Genomic DNA, 22,609 nt, shown 5'->3' on the forward strand with positions numbered 1-22,609 from the left:
CTGGCCTGTCTTCTGGGGCTGCAACGATCCCACGTGGGAAGGTTCAGGGCCTTGAGTGAAGGGTCTACACATAGGCAGCGGTGACAAACAGCTGTATTTCCCCCCCCAACCCCGCCCACGGAGCGCTGGGCTGGGTGCTAAGTAAAGAGGCGGAGGGTGCCGTCAGCGCCTGAGGAGAAGAGCCAGGGCTGGGTAGGGTGGAAGGCCACGTCAAGCACGCCCAGGCCTCGGGTCAGCACATGGCCTTTCAGCACCTTCACAGGTACCAGCAGCGGGTTCTGCAGCAAGTCGCTGTGGAGAGCAGAGGGGCTCAGAGACCCGCGGGGCACTGGGGGGTGAGGGGGGCGCCCTGGGGGAGGGGCACTCACTTGTACACCATGCCGTGACAGACAATGACACTGCCATCGTCAGAGCCCGATGCAAAGAGCGGGTACCGGGGGTGGAAGGCCACGGCCCGCAGGGCCTTCTTGTGGTGCCTGGGGAAGGAAGGAGCTGATGCGCTCAGGGCCGCAGAGAGAGGCTACCTGCCCTGCCCAGTCCCCATAACGGCCCCACCCTCACCTCAGCACTTTGTAGGGCCGGGTAGAGAGATCTAGATCAAACCAGACCAACTTGCTGTCGTAGCTGCCACATATGATGTTGTCACCTAGGGGCAGAGCGTGGAGCGTGGGTCACAGTGGCCTCACCTGGCCCTCCACCCCCGGCTCCCCTCCCAGCGGCCTCACCTGCTGGGTGCACAGCAAGGCTGGACACCCACTTGCAGTTGGGCATCAGCTTCTTCGTGAGCTCCTGGCGCAGCAGGTGGTAGAGGCGGATGCTGCGCTGGGAGGCCACCAGCAGGAAGGGCCGGGAGGGGTGGAAGGCCACACGCTGCACCTGGCCGTGGCTGCGGCGGAAAGGGCTCTGGCTGCGGCGCCGGCTCAGCTGGTGGATCAGCACCTGCGTGTGGCCCTGGGTTGCCAGCACCACAGCCAGGTAGTCCCCACGCCCATGCCAGGCCACCTGTGTCACTGGCTGCAGGGATGCAGGAGAGGTGGGCTGAGCTGGCCTCTCAGCCCTGCCCTACCCCGCCCCCACGACCCGTGCCCCCACGACCCGTGCCCCCACGACCCGTGCCCCCACGATGCCCGGCCCTCCCCGCACCTTCCCGTGGCAGATACGCAGACGCAGGCCACCCTGGCGCTCCTCCTCGGCGGCCTCCAGCCACTGGGCAGGCTGCAGGGCTGGCTCCTCAGGCGGGCAGAAGGCACTGAGCAGCTGATCGGTGCCGTCTGCCACTAGCCGGTCCCCGAGGGCTGGGTTCAGCAGTAGCACAGCATCCTCCCTGCAGGCCACACACAACCCTCAGCTCCTACTGGCCCCGCTGGCCCAGATCCTCCCCTCCCCCAGCCCCCACGCACACGGCCACAGCCACCAGGCAGACGGCAGGGTTGGGGTTCCAGGTGATACTCTTCACCACGGCCCCCACGGGCACCGTTTTCATGCAGCGGGCACTGGCCACCTCCCAGAGCCGTACTGATCCGTCGTCTGAACCTGGACACAGGCGAGAAGACCCTCAGCAAGTGGCCCCTTGCCTCTCCCCTGCCCCCCCAGGACTGCCTCCAACCCCGGGCCCACCTGATGCCAGCCACTGGCCCCCCGGGGAAACACTGAGACAGCGGACCAGGTCACTGTGGCCCCTGTAGACCTACAGAGGAAAGGGGTGGGGATGAGGCCCCACCCAGCAGATCCCTCCCTCATGGAGTGGCCCCTGCTGACCCCACCCACGCTCACCAGTGCCTGGCAGGTAGGGAAGGGCTGCAGGTCCCTTGGCCTAGGCAGTTTGGGGATGAGGTCTTCGGGGTCCACGTTCACCTGTGGCAGGGAGAGCACACAGTCATGGCCCCCACACACACCCCCCCATGCCGGCCTTGGGGCCCGCCCCACCCATGTGCCCGCCCCACCCGCGCACCCGCATCTTGCGCTGTCGAGGACACAGATAGAGGTCGAGGCAGCGCTCAAAGCGTTCCTGGATGAAGCGGCTGTAGGCAGGCACAGCCCGCAGGCTCGGGAACTTGTGCGGCAGGAAGTCAAGCTTTCCCTCCCCAGGCTCCTGCCGTTCCCATGCAAGGCGCTGTGGAGCCAGGAGGTGAGCCCAAGATGCGGCTAGCCAGGGCCCCTGCCCCGCCCCCACCCACCAGCACCAGGTCCACCTCCTCTTCACTGGGCAGGTACTCAGGAGGGGGGTTGTACGACTCAGCGTGACCGGGCAGGGCCAGCTTGGGGGCGGGCACGTGCATCTTGTGACGCCCCAGGACAGCATTGGGGTCCTCCTGGGCCCACAGGTCGTAGTAGCTGGGGGCTGGGTCACGGGGCCGGCGAGGCTGGATCCAGCCCATCTTGATGGCGTGCACCATCCTAGAGACCTGGGCACACATAGCAGCAGGGGTCCACCTTAGGGTCGGGCGGGGGCGGTGGTCAGCCATACCCTGGGGTCAGCGCAGGAGTGGAGAGCCCACCGAACACTGTGGGGTGCCATACCCTGAGGGGCAGCACCACAGGGCCAGGGGCAGCACTATGGGGTCAGGGGGTCAGCAATGTAGGGAGGGGCTGCACGCACCTTCTCCTTCTCCACGAGCGATGGGATGAAGCTGCGCTTGTCGGCAGGGCGGTTGGTCACCGGGTGGATCATGAGGTCCCCGCTGAAGAAGTCCACAGCCGGCTGGGGGGGAAGCATGGGTGGGCCGGGGCCCTGCCAGGTATCCCTGCCCCTGGGGCTGCTGCCCAGCCACATACCTCATAAGGGTCGAAGCTCACGTCCCCGAACTGGCCCCTCTGCAGCCGCCGCACCAGGGCCACCTGTTCGTCGGTCAGCTGCACCTCCCTGCCTGTCGCTCGGTCCTGCACCGTGCGCCTGGGGGCAGCCCGCCCACCCAGTCAGACGGCCATCCCCCAGGCCCCCCCCCGACCTTGCCTGGCTCCTGCCCCCCAGGCCCAGGCCCACCAGTAGTTTGGGTCATCCATCTTGTCCAGGAACTGGTCAAGCTCATCGCGGGTACGCAGGGGCTTATAGATGCGCCGGCCATCCAGGTCATAGCCCACGTGGGGGAAGTCTGCGTACCACTCCAGGGGCACATTGCCCACAGTGTTCCGGATGTCCTGCAGTGGGGGGGGGGGGGCGGAAACCTATGTCACCCCGACCCCGGCCCTGGCTGTGCCCTCCTGCTGCCCCGGGTCTGACGTGGCACGGCGGCCGGCTCTGCCCCCACCCGGCCTCGGAGGCGCCGGAGCTGCACCTTCACATTTTCCACTGAAGTGGTGCCAGCCCCGCGCCTCCCCCGCCGCCAGATTCCTTGGCCAGGGCTCTGGGCAGCCACAGACAAGGTGACCTCATCGCCCGTGGGCTCCCTCCCCTGGCGGGGCCCTGAGGCATCGAGGTGGCAGCCACAGGGCAGGGACACCAGGCTGGAGGGGAGGCAGCTGCTGCTAGCCCTGCTCTTTGGGCGCTTGGGCCCCCACCTGCCAGTCCTGCCCCTGGCCCTCTAGCCTCCAGATCCCCTGCCCCCTATCATTCTCTCCAGACCTTTTGGTCCTGCCCCCCACCCCCTGCGCTGCCCCCGGCAGGCCGAGCAGCTGCATTCCTGGACGCACATTCCTGGTCGAAGCCCTGCCAGCCACCGCCACCTCATTCCGCCCAGCTCGGGGACTGCTGCCCAGGCGGCTGCTGGCTGCAACAGTAGCCATGTGGGGGAGGGGCCCAACAAGACGGGGCACAGCTGGGAGCCCAAGGACCCCCAGGCACAGCAAGACAGAACCCCCAGGACCCCCTGAATTTGTCCCTCCTGCCCCTCCCGTGGCATGGCCCTCGTGTCCACTGCTGTCCCCTCTGCTCACGTCTACGTCACCACCCCAAGTAGAACAGATGGTGGGGGGGGTCCTGTGTTTGTTTCCCCAGGGAGTTGATAGCCTGAGACGTGTCCCTGCAGTTATATGGCCATCCACAGGGGCAAGGTTCCTGGAAGGGCGTCAGGTAGAGAGCTTGGTTGTGTCAGGCCTGGGGCGCTGGTGCCAGGTGGGGGACAAGATGGGGGATGGGGACGGCCTATGCCTTTTGTGATCCCATACCATCACCTCCACAGCCCGACACAGAATGCCCAGGTACACGCGGGAGAGACAGACACGGTGGCTTAGGTGCCAGTGGAAGGCCAGACCAGGGCACTGAGGGGAGAGAGTTGGGGTCACGGTAGAAGGTGACCCCCTCCACTCAGCCTAGGCGAATGCAGCAGCAGGCACTGGACAGCCGAGCCTTGGGGGCCCAGTACCACCCAGAGGGGGCCCCGTTTCCTCTGCATCCCCTAGAGAAGGATGCTTCAAAAACCTGCCCCCTAAGCGAGGCCCGGAGAAGGCCGCGGGAGGACGAGGGCGGCTCGGCTCCGACCATCCTCCAGGGGCTGGGGGCGGGGCTGGGGGCGGGGCGGGCCCGAGCGGCCCCGTATAAAGGCCGGGCCGCCCGCTCCAGGTCGGGACGCACATGTGTGCGCGGCGCCCGGAGCCGGCCCCGCCCGGCGCTGCGCAGACCCCGGCCCCGGGCTGCCCGCGAGGCCCGCGGCGGCGGCGGCGACAGGCGGCGGCATGTGCGGCGGACGGCGGCGCTGACGGCCCGGCCCCGTGTCCTTCGCCATGCTGCGCGCGGCGCCGCCCGGCCGCTACCTGTGCCCCGAGGTCAGCATGCTGTCGGAGGACGAGGACAACGGCAGCGAGAGCTCGGGCTCGGACGGGAAGCCCTGCCGCGTGCACGCGGCGCGCTGCGGCCTCCAGGGCGCCCGGCGGCGGGCCGGGGGCCGGCGGGCGGGGGGCGCCCCGGGGCCCGGGGGACGGCAGGGCCGGGAGCCCCGGCAGCGGCACACAGCGAACGCCCGCGAGCGGGACCGCACCAACAGCGTGAACACGGCCTTCACGGCGCTACGCACGCTCATCCCCACCGAGCCTGCCGACCGCAAGCTCTCCAAGATCGAGACGCTGCGGCTGGCCTCCAGCTACATCTCGCACCTGGGCAACGTGCTGCTGGTGGGCGAGGCCTGCGGCGACGGGCAGCCGTGCCACTCGGGGCCAGCCTTCTACCACCCAGCTCCTGCCGGCAGCCCCCCGCCCCCGTCCCGGGACAGCGAGAACGCACAGCCCAAGCAAATCTGCACCTTCTGCCTCAGCAGCCAGAGAAAGCTGGTGAGCACTGGGGGCCAGGACCACCTCCAGCCCACGTCTGCTGGGCAGAGAGGCAAGGCACAGGGGGCTTGCAGGCAGGAGCAGCGCAGACCGGGCCAGAGGCAGGCAGAACCCCAGCAGCACCTGTAACCCAAACCCAGCCTGACTTCAGGAGCCCCAGGCCCAGGGGAGGGAGAAGCTGGGAGAGCAAGGCTGGGCACCTCTCTGGGGCCCTCTCCCCGTGAGCAACCTGGACACAGGCTCCTGCAAGACTAGGGGGAGAGGGCAGGAGGTAGGGACAGTCCAGAGGGGTCCACCCAGGCAGGACCAGGAAGGGGTCTGGGGAAAGGACCAGAGTGGGTTCAAGTAGCTCTGGCCACCCACCTTGCCCCCACAGGAAGGGGACTCTAGGGGCAGTGAGGAGGGGCCCTGGGGCCACCGCACAGCTCATAGCCCTGCGGCCTGCCCTGGCCTAAGGCCTAACAGGCACCTGCTAACTTTTGCCTCGGTCCCTCCCCCGTAGCCTGGGGCTCCATGTCCTCATACACCAGGCCTCTGGGGACTCCAGGCTGAGACATCCAGGGGCCCTCCGGCTGCCAGGGGGCTGGGGGGAGGCAGGGGGCTGGGTGGGGACACACCAAGGGGATGGCGTGGCCCGTGATTTACAGCCCTGCTATACTTGGTGGCACCGGAAAGGCAGGGTGAGTGAGGAGAAAATACGGCCTGGCCTTCCCCAATCCCCATTTCCTCTCCAGACAGCACGGGCAGGAGCTCCTGGGGCGTGCACATCTGGGGAATTTAATTTTACAATTTCGGCTGTGCAAAGTGCTCCCCCCGCCCCCCACAACTGCACGAGAAAGCTGGGGCAAGTTTGCAAAGGCAGTGCCTCAGTGCCTGCTCCCCGGACAGCACCCAATGGGAAGAGCTACAGGGGGCTGCACAAGTGGGCTGGCCTGGGGGGCCTGGGCCCCCCGCCCGCCTGATGCTCCCCCCCACCCCTCTGCAGAGCAAGGACCGGGACAGAAAGACGGCAATTCGGAGCTAGAGGCTGACCAGCCAGCTTGGAGGTGGCCCACTGGGGGGAGAGCCGGGAGAGCCCCCACGGACCCTTCGCAGGACCCTCCACGAGCGCCCAGCAGGCTGGGGCCAGGACAGAGGGCGGCCAGGCCTAGCCCAGCCCAGCCCAGCTGGAGTGGGGTCGACAAACAGATGGCGGAGACAGTGGCGGCGGCAGGACTCTGAGCCCCAGCACTCACCCAGGCCGCCTGGAACTTTCTCTGCTGGCTTTCTACCTTGGTTTTCTCTTGGGTCACTATGCTTTGATATGATAATATAAAGTCTGGAAATTCTGTACAATTAAAAACAAAACTGTACCTTCCAGACATGGAGATGCTGTGTCCTCTCATATGCTTCCGGCCCACACTCCCTCCTGTCTCTCGGGCAGAAGCACTGCAGAGCAGGTGCCCATTCTGAGAAGGGTGGGGGCGGCCCCCTTGGGCCCCTAGTGGGCTGAGCGAGACTGGGGAGGGGGCAGAGAGCCAGCGAGGAAGCAAAAAGTACGTGGCAGCGATGAGGATTCTCCCCCACATGCACACTTGGCCGCCAGAAGAGACACTGGCCAGGCAGCCCGCTGGGGTGGTAGGAGAGCCCGGGCTGCTCTGCCGGCGCCCAAGGGCCACTGAAGGCTAAGGAGGGTGGAGGCTCCAGCACACCCGCCTGGCCCAGCCCGAGAGGTGGATTCATTCTCCATGCTGGCAGCCAGTCCTCAGTGGAGGTGTGGGGAGGCCAGCACACAGGGGTGGCCCTCAACTCCCACCCTACTCAGGAGGGTCAAAGCCTGCCCCATGGTCTGCCCAAGCCCAGAACCCTGGCACTCTGCAGTCCGTCCTCCTGGGCGGCTCCTCACATCCCACAGGGCCAGCCTCGAGTCACCCGTCTGGTCAGAACCAGGCCTGGGCCCATCCTTTACCGCAGCTCACCACCCCCAGCCCAGCACGTCAGAAGCACGTCTTTGGAGAAACTCCCCAGAAGCCTGTCCACCTCTCTAGGTGGGAAGCACCTCCCCACCCACCCCCCACCTGGCTGCCCTGCCCCCATACGGACAAGCAGCAAGTGCACAGGCCACCTTCTGCCTGACCTAGCCTTCTCCGCACTGTCTGCCTGGGCGGAAAGACCCTGGGTAGCCCACCACTCCCCCACCAAACTCCCAGGCTCCACCCGCCCTCTCAAGGGGGGTGACTAAGCCCCCCACCATGTGCTCCGCACAGCTGGCCAGCCATTAAAATCCTACAGGTGACAATTATAGTTTAGTGGTGTGAGCCCCATGGGGTATGGCGGAGAAAGCAAGGGGGCAGGCGGCCCCAGCGGCCACCCCCTCCAGCCCAGGAGGCGAAGCCTGACTTCCGGGCGGGTGGGTGTGGGTGTGATGCAGGCAAGCGCCAGGTGCCGTTGACTGCTGGGCCAAGGCAGCTCCCCAACTCTGGCTGGCAGCGGGGATGGTGAACCCGGCTCCTGAGCCTCCCTCCTGCCCCCCCAGAGCAGGCTCAGAACTGGCACGGCGAATGGGAACACACACGGGGTGCCTCCCAGAGCGCAGCAGCTGAACCCCGGCTGGACACGCGTGCCCACCCCCCACAGCCCCACTCCTCTGCTGGGACGGGGCTCCAGGGACATACAAGGCAGGAAGCGGCAGTGTAATTTTGGAGGAAATTCTCAAAGCCAGACCCATTAAGGGCTGGGGGCTGTGTCCAATCTGATAGAAATATAACAGGACAAAAACCCTAATGGCTGGCTCCATTCGGAGAGAAACCCAACCCCAAATTTCCTTTCCCTAATCCTGCAGGAACCACAGCTGGCGGGGGCGGGGGCGGGCAGCCACGGTCACCACGGAGGCCCCCGCCGGCCATCCCGGAAAGCCAGGCCAGGATGAGTGAGGGGTGCAGCTGGGGTGGAGCCAGGCACCCCAGTCCTTCTCCTGCCGCTCTGGCACAGCATCCTGCCCCAGCCTCCTCCTGGACTCCCCGGGCACCCAGGCCAGCAGCACGCGGCCACTGGGGGGATGAGGTGGCGGGAGGAGGCCCCCCAACAGGGTCTGTGCCAGCCTCCCCGGGGTGACCCAGAGTCTCCACACCCATCCCCATTCCCCATCCACAAGCCACGCACGGCTCAGGACCTGCCCCCCGCCACAAACCCCAGAGGACGGGAGCCCACACACCACTACGGATACAGGTTCCGGAAGAGCAGACCCCACTGAGGGTCTCATGTAGAGGCTGCACCCCTGGGCGGAGGGAGGACCCTGTGGTCCTTGTAGCACCCCCCTCTGCCCAACTGGAGGGGCAGTGACCTTCAGCCTGAGGGCCCGGCACAGGTGTGGAGCAGGCAGCACTAGCAGGAGCATTGGGCGTGGTGATACTGGGACCCCAAGGAGCGAGTGGGGGAGGGGAGAAGTGATGGGAAGAAAGCCTAAAATTCTAGGAACATTTCCAGGGCCAAACAGAAGAACAGGTAGAAGTTTGACGCAGAGGGTGAAGAGAGGAACCAAGACACACCCAGCTGTCAGTGGACTAGGCGCAGGCCTGGGTCTGGGGCAGCCTCGAGTTGAGGCCCCGATGCAGGCGAGGGCCTGCAGGCCCGGTTGGTCAGGGCTGTCCCCTGCACCCTGGGGCTTTTCCACAGCTGCCCAGCCCTACGCTGCCTCAGTCCGTGGCTCCAAAGCAGCTGCGGCTTGGCAGGAGTGGGCGGCCGGTCAGGCGGCGGCCCAGAGCTCCTGGTAGCAGCCGAGATCCCAGGCAGCCAGCAGGACTGGGAGAGAGGGAGGGGGCAGGAGGCGAACGCTCCATCACCCTCCACTGCTCCAGAACTCAAACCAGATCTGGGGCAGGGCCGTCTCGCTGCCCCAGTGTCCACATGGCACTGAGCGGGGCCCCAGGGCCCAGGACGGCAGGTGCTCCCTGCCTGGCTCAGCTGCCCCTGCCCGGCCACAGGGACACAGCTGGCAGCACTCAGGCCCCCTGTGCTCACATCCCAGAGGGGGCTGAGGGTGGGGGCCGCCAGCCGCCCTGCAGCCGCTGGGCTGGGCTGGAAGTGCTCTCAGCCTCAGCTGTCAGCTCCCTGTCCCCGGCCGGCCGGGAAGGAGCTGCGGGCCGCACCACATGATTCATCACCGGCCGCCTGCGCCCAGACCAGCCCCCGCCCTGCTCGGCACCTGCGGCTGCCAGGAAACACATGTGACCCCTGGGCGCACGGGCCCAGGACCCCCACCCAGCAGGCACTGTTCCTGGGGACCCCAGGCCGGACCCGGCCAAGGGTGCAGCCGGCCAAGGGTGCAGCCAGCCCAGGACCTGGCTGTCCTCTCGGGGGCCGCCACGAAGATGACACTTGAGGGATGTGGCCCGCCTAGGGTCCCACGCCACCCACTGCTGTGTGCCCCCCCAGACGAAACCGGACACAGGCCAGCGACCGGCTGATGTGTCGGCTGGGATTTTTCCGCTCTCGATGAGCTCCCTCCCCTCCCCCTCCCCAAAGTGGCTGCAGCTGTCAGGACCACAGATTGGAAGTGCAGGTACAGCCTGGCCGGCTGCCCGCCCCCGGTGTCTGTCTGCAAGAGAGGAAGCCGGCCCACCTCTGGAATCCTTCACTCTCTCCTCGTTCCCGCTCCCCACCTGTCCCCCGGGAGTGCGGGGTCAGCCGCCCTCGCTGGTCCCGCTCTCCCTGCCCCTCTCCGATTACAATGCCGGCAGTGTTCCTATGCTCCCCCGCTGCACGCGGCCCCTCTGTCTCCCAGCACCACTCAGCCTTCCTGCTCCTCCAGCGTCTCTTCATCTCTGTCAGATGGCGCAGGGCTGCGGGTGGTGCAGGGACAGCCGAGCCTGGGCTCACCTGCAGCATGTCGTCCACAGAAGGTTCCGGAGTCCTGGCTGACAGACCAGAGGGGAGGAAGCCAGGTCCTGCTGGGCCCCCTTCTTGCCCCCAAAGGCCAAAGCCGGCCATAGGCCCCGGCCAGGACAGCTCAGCAAGCCTTAGCCCCAGCCCCTCCCAGGAGCGCAACCTCCCCCCACAGCGCCCACTCACCACTCATGAGCCCACAGGAGCGCTGCCAACACTCAGACTCCACTACTGTCCACGGAGACAGCATCCCCCCACGGGGTCCCTGCTTCAGCTCCTCAGGTGCCCCAGACCCCCACCCCAGTGCCCACATCAATCTCCTGAGCCCACCCAGCAGCACCCCCACCCACCAGTACCCTCACTCACCCTAAGCCACACCCCCTCGCCCCACCTCCAAGCTCCCACTCAAGGGTCTGGCCTCCAGCAAGCCTTGCTGAGCAGCAGAAGTCTGTGTTAAGGCCCCTTCTCAGACACAGAAAAGTAGCTGCATCACGTCTGGGGCTACTGGAGCCCCGACCTGTTCAGCCTCCAGCCCCACCCCCAACTCCAGGCACCCCAAAAGCTCCCTCTGAACAAGCCCTCAGCCTCCCCCGCCGAGCCTCACCCCATACTCAAGCCCTACCCGTGCCACCCCCTGCAGCCAGCTCCTTGCAGGGTGCAGGGTCCCGGACCCACATCCCACTCCAGAAAAGCCTCTCACCCACCTGTCCCCATAGGACTCACAGGGGCAAACCCTTCCCACCCACTGCCTGGGTCCCCCCTGCCCTACACCACTGCCTCCATGGCCCAGGGGACCTGTAGCTGCCCCTTCCCCACACTGACCCACTCCTCCCAACCAGAGCGATAAACAGTAAGGACAGCTGAGGGCCACCAGGCCTGCGGAGGCCCAACAACCACAGCAGGCGCACCTAGGAGGCGGCCGGAGCAGCCAGCTCCACCTCATTCCACCTCACACCCTGGCATGCCCCCCACTCCAGTACAGAGTGGGACAAGCAAAGCCCAGGGGCCAGCTGCCCCTGCCATGGTCCCCAACCAGCCTGGGGCTTCAGTGCCCACCCTCAGGTGCCCAGGCAGGTGGCTTTGGCCCTGAGAACTGCACACAGGCCCACCCTGCTGGGAGGACGAGGTAGGTCCCAGAGTGCGGAGCCAGCATCCCCATCAGAGGGAGTGTGCTGCTGGCGGCAGCAGGAGGACAGGCGGTTTCAGGCCCCAGAGGCAGCAGGGCCAAGCCGGCGCTTCACAAACAGCGGGGAGGGAAACTACTCCAGGGCTCAGAAACCTGAGCTGCCGGCCTGGCTGCCAGAGCCGAGCTCCCCGCTCTGTTCCCCGCTCCCAGCCGGCAGGCGTCCAGGCGGGCGGGGCCGCAGGAGGAGCCGCCAGCACGGAGGCAGCTGCCGTTCAGTAGCCGGGAGAAGCCATTAACGGCGTTTGGCCCAAGAGCAGAGGGGATGGCGGGCTCTGGATGCAGACAGGCCGGCCGTCCCTGTGGGCTCCCGAGTTACAGCCGGGCCAGGATGGGGGGCCTGGCGGCCAGGGAGGCCTGCAGTCCAGCCCGGCCAAGTTCACAGCCACATGACCCTCACCCTGACCCTACCGTGCTTCTCCCATATGTGCCCACAGGCCACCAGGGCCTCAGTTTCTCCCAGCCGCTAGGCAGAGAGGGGGAGGGGGTGCTGCTGGGAAGGCTGCCACCCCTCGCCCCGCCCCTCACCCCCAGCCCACCTCCCTGGGGGTCCCAGCAGCGGATGAGATCACGTCTGTGAAGCACGCCACGGTGTGGGGAGGTGTGAGGTGGACATGTGGGGGCGGGGTGGATAGCAGGCGCGGGCCTGCTCCTGGGGGGCCACCCCCGGCTCTATTGCGGCAGAACCCATCCTGCAGCGCCCCCTCGCCCACAGAGTATGAGTTTGGGGGAAAAAGAAGGAAATGATCAAGTGCCTCCATGAGGCCTGGTCAGTGTCAGTGCTGGGGGTCGCCCGAAGAGAGGCCCCAGAATCCAGCGGTCAGAGGCCCCACAGTCCCAGCTGCCCCTCACCCAAGGCCCCTTTGACCTGCTCAGACCCAGGGTAGGTGAGAGAAAATGCTGGTGGGAGAGGGTGGGCAAGGGATCTCCCCAGGACACCCCAGCTGCGTTCCCTCCTGCTGAACTCATTTCTTCCAGAATAGCTCATCACCAGGACCCCAGCCCCGCCAACGGCCTGTGCCTGGGGCCTGTGGTAGGTTGGGGCAGAAGCGAGGCTGCACGGGCCTGGTTCTAATATGCCAGTACCGCCTGGCCCATCTGGGTTTTCTAGGCTGCTGTGCCAGCAAGCAGGGGGATGCCAAGAGAAGTGTCCAGAGAGGGTCCTGGCACTGTGGCTACCACCAAGAACACACCAGATGCCCCCTCTCCAGCAAGAGCCCAGGTCTTCTTGCAGGTGGGGCCTAGCTGAGAGTACAGGGGTGCATCCTGACAGAGACACACCCCCCCGACCAGGGACTCCTGGGTTGGACACTTGGCCGAGGCGGAATAGTGGTCCCAGACCCATAGGGGGCAGCCTGGAGGGCAAGGCTCCCAGGCTGCCTGCCAGTCCCACACCCCAGGGTGTGAGGCCCGAACACCGGCAAAGGTCGGGGATGGGCCCGTGCTGCCTCCCCTTCACCATGCTTACGGACTTGGGGACCAGCTGTGACACCCTGGCCTGGCTCCTGAAAGCTGAGCTCTGCCGCCCCCTCGAGCCACCACTGGCTGGCTGTGCTGGCGGGAACCCGGGAGGGGTGGGGGGCAGCACGTCACTCAGTCCCAGGGCCATATGGGATAGTCATCGCAGGAGGAAGTGCCCCACCCCCACCCCTTCCTCCGCCCTACAGGCTGCCTACCGCCCTACAGGCTGCCTACCGCACCCCCTGCCGCGCGCCATGGGCTGCCCCAGGACTCCTTGCCAGGGCTGGGAGTCCGCCCCCTTGCCTCCGCCACACTTGCAATCATCAGTGACTTCTCACAACACCAAATATAAAAAAGCAGCCGACAGGATGTGGCTGCCGACGGCCAGGGCCCCTGGGAAGGGGGATGGGGAGGTGGTGGAGGGCCACGCTGCACCCCCTCGCCGCACGCCTGCCGCTCCCGGCCAGGAAACCAATTTATTTTGTTTTGTCTCTGTTCTCTGAACGCACAGCAGAGCCCGGATTGGGCGGAGGGCCAGGCCCGTGCAGGCGCTGCCAGGAGTGGGAGGAGGGAGGCCATGCAAAGGGAGGCGTGTCCCCAGGGCCCTAGTGGGGCCTCCCCAGGTTGGCAGGAAGGGCTCCAGAGGGTCTTGTCCTGCAGACCTCACACCGGAACCTCCCCTCCGGCCGCCCCAGGCCCAGGTGTGCCTAGCAGAGGGTGGCAGCCTGGCCCACAAACACCATCACTGTACCTGGGCTCCAGCTCCCAACGCCCCCTGACCCGCCAAGGGTCAGCCCAGGCCCAGGTCACCCAGACGCAGCCTCAAGGACATTGCTCCCGGGCTGATCACATCTGCAGGGCCTCTGAACCTGCCCAGGGCACCACCCTGACTCACAGGACTGGCCACTATGTCTGCTCATGCAGACCGCAGCCCACCCCACAGATGGGCAGTGTGAGCCTCCCGGGCAACCCAGGGCACGTGGGGTGAATACGGGGCACCATCTGGCCAGCCCCCTCCCCAGGGTCCCAGAAGAGGCTAGGTGGGTACAGAGAAAGCCACCTGCACTCAGGGACACCTGGACTGGCCAGCACAACCCTGAACATGCCCCGGATGCAGAGGCCTGGCCCAGAACCATGCAGGGGCCCCCCACCTTCCTGGGCAAAGGGCAATGACACATGCCACCAAAGTCATGCATCCTGGACCCCGAATCGCTCCTCCAGAAGGATACAGCCCTGACCAGGATGCCCACTAGGACTGCTGCAGCCTCACCAGCACCCCCCCACCCAGCCCACGCACCGCCCGGTGCCAGCCCAGCTCAAGCCAGGACCCCCTGGCAGAAGACTCCACCCTCCAACAAGTCCTACCTCCTCATCAGAGCTATCCTCCGCGTACTCGTCATCCGTGGCCTCTGTCCTTGGCGAAGGGGTGCCAGCCTGCAGAGAGGGGGGAGCTGTCATGACGGGGGACGCGTGATGAAAGCCCAGGGTCACAGAGAGGAAAGCACTCGGGAAGAAGCCTTTGCTGAGGCCTGGGTTCCCACAGCCCTGCAGGGCACCCACCACCCCAGCCCACGGCCCCTCAGGGCATCTGCCACCCCCAGACTTCTGAGCAGCCTGGCCACAGTCCCAGGACAAGGCCAGAACACCCAGCTCTGAGTGAGTCTTTTGGGCAGCCCTGCCAGATCCAACACCACAGGCCTCTGTCAGGGCCGGGACCCACCACTGTCCAGACCTCAGGTACACAGCCAGGGCTCCGTGTCCCCCCAGTCTTGCACGTGGGGCTGACCCCACCAGGCCGCACAGGGCACGGTCAGGTCACATCGTCCAGTAACGGGGCCCTTTCCTGTCCTCCCCCACACAAGCCATAACGTGAACACCGGCTGCGCAGCCCTGGTCCAGGGCCCCCATGCTCTCCCCACTCTGGGCTCAGACCCAGCAGGGGCGGCTACAGTCCACAGGCGACAGCAACGCCAAGGCTCGGGCTGAGCAAGCCTACGCCTGGGCCATCCCTACCTGGGCAAGACCCTCACCAACATCCCACCCATGTAGGACCATGCTAGACACCTCTAACTCAGGACTCGGGAGGAAGGTGCACACACCCCTCCACAGCACGCCAGCCTCCCTCTGGGGCGGCAAGCTGTGCTGTCAGCACTCACACTCTGACCTGAAATACAGATTCCCTGAGGTACCCGGACAGGAAAGGGCTGATGGGAAAAGCAGCTGACTCCCACCCCTGGGGCAGTGGAGCACTGGCTGCCCCAGCCCAGCGTGCCTGCTCTCCCTTCAGTACTCAGCAGGGTGAGTGGTGAAGTCTTTTTCCAGGAAGGATTCCGTTTCCATATCAGCCTCCCATGCTGCCCTGCTCACCCTACTGCATGTATGCAAGCCCACCAGGAGCCCACCCAAGGCTCCTGACCCACCGGGCCTCCAGGTGCCAAACCCTCATGGCAGGGCCAGAGCTGCCACAGCACCCTAACCGGGCCCACAGGCCGCCACCATGCCAACCTGTCATCCAGTGCGCACACACCCCACGCTGCAGGGCGGTGTGCGCTGGACCATGGGGATCAGGGATGGGTGCCCCATGCACCCCCATTCTGCAAGGAAAATCCTGGGGAGCAAGGAAGGGGTGCCTCATGCACCTCACACTGCAGGGAAAATCGTGCGGAGCAGGGAGGGGTGCCCCCGCGGACTTCAGTCTCCAGGACCGACCTCACACGGGGCCCTGAGCGACCCTCTTCAGGGTTCAGAAGAGGCTGCAGTGCCGGCGGGGCCCACCAGGGGGCAGCCGCGACGCCGCAGACGTGTGGGCTCCACGCCAACGCAGGAGACGGGAAACCCCTTCCAGCTTTGGAAACAGTGCTCTTTGGTGGGGTTTAAAAAAAACTTAAAAATTAAGAAAAAAAAAATCCATAAAAGAGCGCTGACACCAAAAGTTAGGCAGACGCAGCTATGAGCAGGGCCGGCCTCCCGCCAGGCCCACCCAAAGACTGGCTCGACCCGGTCAGCGGAGGCGGGCCGGGGGGGCGCGGAGTCGGGAGGCTGGGGACCAAGGGCTCTCTACAGGCAGGGTCCCCTACGCAGAGTTAGGATACAGGACGCGGACAGGGTGACAGCTGGCGGGGGGCGTGGGACCTCCATCCACAACCGCTGGCCCCCAAGCCCACGGGGCTGCGGCAAATCAGGGGTAACGGGCGGCGGTGGGCGAAGCGAAAGCCCAGAGACCGCGGTTCAAAGAAGCGCCGGCTCGGGGCGGGGGCAAGCGGGGAGCCGGACCCAGCCTGAAACAAGCCCGGAGAAAGGCGCCCCCAGGGGCCAGCAGAGGACAACCTGGGAGGAGGGCAGCAAGAGGGGCCTGAGCCCACCGCAGGACCAGCGGGCTGCAGTCCAGGCCCCAAACGGCCTAGAGAGCATGCAGGCCCAGGGGGCCTGCGCAGAGCTCTCACCGAGCCCTAGACTGAGACTGGCGCTTAGAAGCTTTACTCTGGGAGCCCCAAGAGACCCATCAGAAAAGCCCGGGGTGCAACGTGTCTGCCAGCAAGCAGTCACCCGCAGGCTGGGCTGGACTGGGCAGAGAAAATCGAAGGTGCTTTCGAGCCCCCCTCAGACCGTCAGGAAAAGAGAAGAGACCCCCCCCCCACTCTTCCCACCCTCCAGCAGAAGAGTTGCAGTCCTGCCCCTGCACAGTCCATGCAAAGGACACGGGAACAAAGGGCCGCTCTGGGCCTCCACCAAGTGTGGGTGCACAAGGACCTCACCTATGCCAAGCCTGACTTCAGTGACAGTGCCCCAGGGCAGGGAGCAGGGAGCAGGGGGCAGGGGGCCCTAGCATGTGGGAGGCACTAGGCAATCTTCTGCCAGCAGGTGGCTTTAAACATGGCTGCAGATCTTTGATTTTTCTTCCTGTTGAGAGCCAAGCCCCCCTTAATTTAGGGGCTGGGAGGCACTGGGGGTTCTGGGGCCACCTGCAACCCAAGTGGGTGGCTTTACAGGACAGCCCCCCACTGCCACCTGGCTGATCTGGGCCTGACCCTAGCTGCCAGCCTCATCCTGACCAGGGGGCTGCAGGGGCCTGCCCTGGAAGGGGAGGGCAGAATGACAGCCGTCTACTCTGCAGGGACAGGAAGGGCTCTCGTCCTCCAGAGAAGGCTGAGCATTTACTATCTTGGGCTGTGGCCAGGCCCGAGTGGTGTAAATAGTGAACGTGCCTGGCTGTTAACCAAAAGGTTGGAGATTCAAGTCCACCCAGAGGCACCTCGAAAGAAAGGCCTGGCAATATACGTCCAAAAATCGGTCATTGAAAACCCTGTGGACTACAGTTCTATTCTGACATCCACAGGGTCACCTTGAGTCAGTCAACTTGAGGGCAACTGGTTTTCATGGTTGGGCTGTGGATACCAGCCCTACAGTATGACCAAGCAAAGGGACCTGGGTGACCAGATAATACGGGACACACTGTGGGGGCACTTACGGACATCCAAGCAGAGAACTGAGGGGGACACGTACTACCCCCGACCCCTGCTGGGAAGGGGAGGGGGTGCCGTGCTGGTCGTGTAGCCCTGTGCAGCCCTTCCTGTCACCACTCAGGCCCACAGCGGAGGAGACCTGCCCTCGCCCTCAACCCTCACTGCGGTATCATCTGAGATACCCAGACACGTCACCTGTTCTAGAGAATCCAGTGAAAGGAAAACAACTTAAATCTGAACAGGTGGATTTCTTCACTTAAAGAGCGGGGAGACTTGGAAATCAAAAACTATTAACTATCGTTATGGACTGAATTACGTCCTGTCCACAAAAAATACCGTGTTGTAAATCCTAACCTCTATGAGTTGAAATTGACTCAACGGCAAAGGCTTTGGTTTTTTCCGGGGTATGCCTGTGGTTATAATCCCATTGGGGAATGGGTTGTCTATGTTAACGAGACAGGATTAATTTAGAGTGTATCTTGAGTCAATCTCTTTTGCGAAATAGAAGAAAACAAACGAGCAGAAGCTCAAGGAGACAAGGAGAGAAAGCCTTCCCCTAGAACCAGAACCCTGAATTCAGACTCTAGCCTATGAGAAAATAAATTTGTTAGAGCTACCCACTGTTACAGCAGCACTAGGTGACTGAGACAGCTGTACTCACCACCTGGGGCCAAGGGCACTGCAAGGGAACACACACTCATTACTGAACATGCTGACATATCATCAGACTTTTCTTCAGAGAGGGCAGATTTTGTACTTTTGAGAAGAGAGGGAAAGTTTCCCATGATCCTACAAGCCAAAACAGGCACAGTGCATGTGGCCCTTCCCAACGGGGATGACGTGCCCCGCGGCCATTCGCACCAGGGTCAGTGCAGGTCCCAAATGGCAGATGCTGAGGACGTGAACTGTGGCTCCATCTCGTCTTCCTTACCAAACAAATCAATCCCAGTTGAAACAACCACAGCATTCTCGGTGCTCTTACAGGAGTAGACTTCTGTATAAGTCAAAGTCACGAATACCAGAACGCCAGGGCCGTTTGAAGTACAAACTGGTGTAAACTAGTTTCTAGAACTTTTTAACGTAGTCAGTTTGTATTTTGTTAAATTAAGCTTTTCTCCCACTTTCCTTAAATCAAGAGCAGGTATCAACCTTCCCCATCATCACAGTACCTGGCCCCGGTCCCCGCAGGGCTCCCATGGGTCAGCCAGGCTCCGTGCTCTCTTCCGTCGCCCAGGTGCTCCACCTACTCCTCATAAGTGCCCTGGGCTGGGACACGGGCCTCACCCCAGGCTCTGCTAAGCTAAAGTCTGGCTGGGTCAGGAGAGTTCACCCTTGTCCTGTGGGGGTGACATAGTTTTTCCCCAGTGACTGACACCCACTGTGGCTGGAACCAGTGTTCTGGAGCCCAGCTACCCCAGCTACAAACAGGTGGCTGCACTTGGCACTAAAGGTGCCCCAGGGGCACTGAGGAAGGGGTGCCCACGGGGTTCCTGAGGGAGCTGTGGAGAAAGGCACAGCCTCTTGGTGAGCCCCAGGCCTGGCAGGCACTGCTTGCTCCTGGTTGCCTGGCTTCTGGGGAGGCCCACAGGAGGCCCTGCCACCCACCTGTGACTGCTTCTCAATGGTCCTCCCCGTCCCGACATGACCTTCATCACTGTTGGCCCCATCCTCACTGTCGTTGTCACTGCCAGAATCTTCTAGGCCAGAGAACACGCTCTCCTCGCTGTTAGAGAGGCCAGAGTCACTGGTATCGATGTGACTAGGAGCAGGGCTGCAGAAAGAGGGCTGCAGGGAAGGAGAGTGTTGGTTCAGCTGGAGCTGCCTGCCCACCTGCCTGCCCACCTGCTTGCCCACAGGCCCTGTGCTGAACAGGGAGGCACAGCAGAGACCGGCTCCTCCAGGCGCCACCACAGCTCTGAGCAGCAGCAACCCTCCACCTCCACCCAAGCCATCCAGCCCAACCCAGACCTTTCCCATCTTCCACCTCCACTGACAGCATCGCCGTTCACCCTTGAATGGGCGTTTTACTTCCCAGTATCTCACAAGACACAGAGACTTTTCAAGGACACCATCCTCTTCTTAGAGTTTAGTTCTCACTGCCTTCCCAAAACCGGCTTTCCATGCCAACTGAAACCCCCCATGCCTCACCCTGATATTCGAGGTCCCCAGAGCCATGAGAGCACTACTAGGAAAGGGGCTGGGGACAGCAGAGAATTAGAATCCACGAGGGACTTTTACTACCCGAAGCAAAAGCCTCCTCATCCCATGAGATTGGGACAGCCAGTCAATCAGTAAACTGACAATGTTGGTTAAAGTCATTCATAAACGTGATGCAGTGTAGGGCCTGGCTCTCTGGGCCAAAGTCTGAGACTGAGGAGGCACAGTGGGCGATCCTGGCGTGGCCTTTACCAAAGGACAAGGACGCAAAGGCGCTTAGGAAGCAAACTGAATGCAGAATCCTGGATTCCCATCTTCTTCAACATTTCACAACCATCTCGCCTAACTGGACAGCCTGTGTTTATCAGCGGTCCCTAGCACTCAACTTCATCTTTGCCTATGCTCACCAGCTGTTTCTAGCATCAAACTTTGTTTTCACAGATATGACCCTCTCATACGCTCACACTGTATCTCTGACGTTTTGATAGCTACACATCACAAAAGCAAGTAGAAATGGCATAAGCTGGTTTGGAAACAAACACGACAGAAACTCTTGATGAGTGCCCAGCCCAAGTGATGGCCGCAGCCACGACCAGAGTGGAGCACTGCCTGCTGGGGATGAGGGGTGGGCAGCAGCAGAGGCGGCGTAGGTGAATTTATCTCACAAAGAGGAGGGACAGCTCCCACCAATCCAGCTAAGTGGTGTCAGCTGTGAGAGGATCCAGCGGATGTGCCTCTGTGCTCCAGATGTGACGAAACCCCCAACCAAGCAGGATTGAGCTGGGAAGCAGAACCAGCAGTGCTAAGTGGGTTCAGTTAAAACAACGTGTCCAATGCAAGAGGCTCAAAGGCAGACTGTCCACTGGGCTCTAGTTACATTTCTGCGTTCTAACATCCTTTTCTCCTTGCTGTAATATATCTAACATATTAGCCTCATAATACAAACAAGTACTGCATAATTAAGCGTATATTGGAGGAGCAAGCTCAAGTGTTCTTTAAGTTTTCATTTATTGGTTCTTGTTGAGAACGTACACAGCAAAACACACCAATCCAACAGCTCTACAAGTACAATTTAGCAATGATGATTCCCTTTGAGTTGTGCAACTATTCTCACCCCCCTTTTCTGAGTGGTTACTCCTCATTAACACATTCTCACTGCTCCCTAAGGTTCCAATCTAATTCTCCAGTTGCTGTCGCCACTGTGGTCCCATATAAACAGTGCTAAAAAGACCATAATGCTCAAGGCAGACATTCTTTACTGGCTAAGCTAAACTACTGTTTCGTGTTAAGAAGACTTCAGAGAATATTTTTTATTTAAGGTTTAAAGATGATCTCAGGGCACCCTCTGTGACTCCAGGAAGTCTGGATTCCATGAGAATCTGAAATTCTGTTCTGCATTTCCCCCCTTTTATCAGGATTCTTCCATAAAATGTTTCATCAAAACATTCATTCACGGTAGCTGGGCACCATCCAGTTCTTCTGGTCTCATGGCAAAAGAGGCAGTTGTTCATGGGGGCAGTTAGCCACACGTTCCGTATCTTCCTCCTACTCCTGGATTTCCTTTTTCCTCTGTTGTTCCAGGTGAATGGAGACCAATTGTGCCTCGGATGGCAGCGTGCAAGCTTTTAAGACATCAGGCACTACACAGAGCGCCAGGCAATAGTACAGAAGCACTGAACAGTGACCTGGGATATGCCGTGAAACCATGAACCTCCAAACCAAGAAACCAAATCCCACGAGGTGTTGGTGCACAAGCAGTCTCAGCACTGCTCTCTGGTCCTTGTAGTTCAAATGTTCTTAATGACAGGGTGATGCCCCGCCCTCCATTCCCACCCTCTTCCCATTTCGCTCCTCCTTAGACACTGTTCTCCAACCCCACAGAAGTGCCCCTGATTCCAGACTGCCTAGACACCTCTGCCTGGACCCCTCCCCTGCCGCCGCCTCCACCAGAAGGCAAGGCCCGATTCCCACGGCACCTTTCCTAGATTCCTAGTTACCCCACGCGACTCAATCCTCGCTCTCAGCTCCAGCCCGACACACACTTCGAGTGGGCTCTCCTAGCTGCGTGCCGGCGAGGTTTGCTTGAACAGCCATCAACAACAGGCCTCCACTAGGATGCCACCCGACACTAGGGCGGGAACGCCTGCGCCGCCTGTGAAATTAATGCCGAACCCCAGGTTGCTTAGGGAGGCGGCTGTCCCATCCTACCCGCCCTGGGCACGCCTGGAGCGGTCCCCTGCAAACAGCAGCCCGGCACCGATACCCTTTCGGTTAAAGGAAACCCCATCCCCGACCATCACCTCCGAAGCCTCGCCAACTCTGGCGCCTCCTCTCCGCCCAGCCACCGCGCGATGTGTCGCTGCCACAGCCACGGAGGATGCGCCCAGCAGCCTCGGGGCGCCCCGCACGTGCGGCCGCGTGGGCTCGGCCTCGCCCGCCCGCCGCCGCCCCGGCCCCAGCGCCCGACGCCCCGGCCCGCGCCCGCTGTCACCTCCTCCTGCTCCCGCTCCGACTCCCGCTCGGGCTCCGGGTCTGGCTCCGCGGGCCGCTTCCCGGGCCGCGACTGCGTAGCCGCCCCACGTCGCGCGCCCCGCGCGCCCGCCATGCTCCGGTGAGCCTGCTCTGCTTAAACAGCCGCTTCCGGCAGCGACCCGCCGCGTGCGCCTGCGGGGCGTGGCAGCGGGGTCAGAGGGCGCGGCCGGCCCGCCCCGCCCCGCCTGCGTTGATTGGTGAACGGTGGCGGGGGGCGGGGCAGAGCCATCCCGCGCAGGCGCGTGGCGGCCGGGAAGGGGCCCAGAGCCGGGAGCGCGCGCGCGCGCCGGTGGGGACGCAGGCCGCCGGGCGGCGCCAGCGGGAGCGCGCCCGTCCCAAGATGGCGGCGGCCATGCTAGGCCCCGGGGCTGTGTGTGCGCAGCGGGAGGCTGCGGCGGCGCGGCGCTGGCTGCGGGTGCAGCGACGGCGCTAGCCCGTTCCTCGGCCTCTGCTCGCGGCCGCTGTCTCTGCCTCTCCCTGCCTTGTCCGAAATGGATCTGCCCGTGGGCCCCGGCGCGGCAGGGCCCAGCAACGTCCCGGCCTTCCTGACCAAGCTGTGGACCCTCGTGAGCGACCCGGACACCGACGCGCTCATCTGCTGGAGCCCGGTGAGGGGGCCGCCGGCCTGTCGGAGGGCGGGGAGGGAGCCCGCCGGGCGGCGGGAGGGCGGGTCCTGCCCCGCCGTGGGAGGGAGGCCGCTCCGGGAGGGGCGAGGGCCGCCCGCGAGTCCCGGTGGGAGCCCGGGAAG

The 22,609-nt window shown here is 63.6% G+C and overlaps 3 protein-coding genes across 7 annotated transcripts in view; 2 read left to right on the forward strand and 1 right to left on the reverse strand.

Annotated features, from left to right (window-relative positions):
- Positions 1-8: 8 nt before the first annotated feature.
- BOP1 (BOP1 ribosomal biogenesis factor) lies at positions 9-21,949 on the reverse strand. Of its 2 annotated transcripts, XM_064268238.1 has the most exons (16): positions 21,821-21,949; positions 18,778-18,957; positions 14,075-14,143; positions 2,984-3,138; positions 2,776-2,893; positions 2,600-2,701; positions 2,193-2,405; positions 1,952-2,113; positions 1,774-1,854; positions 1,618-1,687; positions 1,401-1,533; positions 1,144-1,324; positions 726-1,014; positions 562-646; positions 369-476; positions 9-291 (listed from the first exon to the last, which is right to left on the reverse strand). In XM_064268238.1, the coding sequence occupies exons 1-16, from the start codon at positions 21,932-21,934 to the stop codon at positions 138-140; spliced, it is 2,214 nt and encodes a 737-aa protein (XP_064124308.1). In that variant the 5' UTR covers positions 21,935-21,949; the 3' UTR covers positions 9-137. The 2 variants fall into 2 exon arrangements, with proteins under 2 accessions (XP_064124308.1, XP_064124309.1); XM_064268239.1 differs by lacking the exon at positions 1,952-2,113 and having other exon boundaries at positions 2,178-2,405.
- SCX (scleraxis bHLH transcription factor) lies at positions 4,541-6,554 on the forward strand. Its single transcript, XM_064268240.1, has 2 exons — positions 4,541-5,202; positions 6,188-6,554. Exons 1-2 carry the CDS (start codon positions 4,660-4,662, stop codon positions 6,224-6,226), a joined length of 582 nt encoding a protein of 193 aa, XP_064124310.1. The 5' UTR covers positions 4,541-4,659; the 3' UTR covers positions 6,227-6,554.
- Positions 21,950-22,222: 273 nt separating the features above from the next.
- The window catches only part of HSF1 (heat shock transcription factor 1), a 29,838-nt gene continuing 29,451 nt past the window's right edge, over positions 22,223-22,609 (forward strand). For 2 of the 4 annotated variants that reach the window (XM_064268242.1, XM_064268243.1), the window contains exon 1: positions 22,223-22,469. In XM_064268242.1, the coding sequence (XP_064124312.1) occupies positions 22,353-22,469 (117 nt within the window). In that variant the 5' untranslated portion in view covers positions 22,223-22,352. The remainder of the gene's footprint in view (positions 22,470-22,609) is intronic. The other 2 variants (XM_064268241.1, XM_023541592.2) reach the window with 2 other exon arrangements.

Source organism: Loxodonta africana, chromosome 14 (assembly GCF_030014295.1).
Source record: "Loxodonta africana isolate mLoxAfr1 chromosome 14, mLoxAfr1.hap2, whole genome shotgun sequence".
NCBI classification, from domain to species: Eukaryota; Metazoa; Chordata; class Mammalia; order Proboscidea; family Elephantidae; genus Loxodonta; species Loxodonta africana.

Excerpts from the sequence above, each read along its gene's own strand:
- SCX (XM_064268240.1), top strand. The coding sequence starts at position 4,660 with ATGCTGCGCGCGGCGCCGCCCGGCCGCTACCTGTGCCCCGAGGTCAGC. Across the intron at positions 5,203-6,187 it reads TCAGCAGCCAGAGAAAGCTG|AGCAAGGACCGGGACAGAAA; the intron begins GTGAGCACTGGG and ends ACCCCTCTGCAG.
- BOP1 (XM_064268238.1), bottom strand. The coding sequence starts at position 21,934 with ATGGCGGGCGCGCGGGGCGCGCGACGTGGGGCGGCTACGCAGTCGCGG. Across the intron at positions 18,958-21,820 it reads CGGAGCGGGAGCAGGAGGAG|CCCTCTTTCTGCAGCCCTGC; the intron begins GTGACAGCGGGC and ends CCTTCCCTGCAG. Across the intron at positions 1,855-1,951 it reads CTCGACAGCGCAAGATGCGG|GTGAACGTGGACCCCGAAGA; the intron begins GTGCGCGGGTGG and ends TCCCTGCCACAG.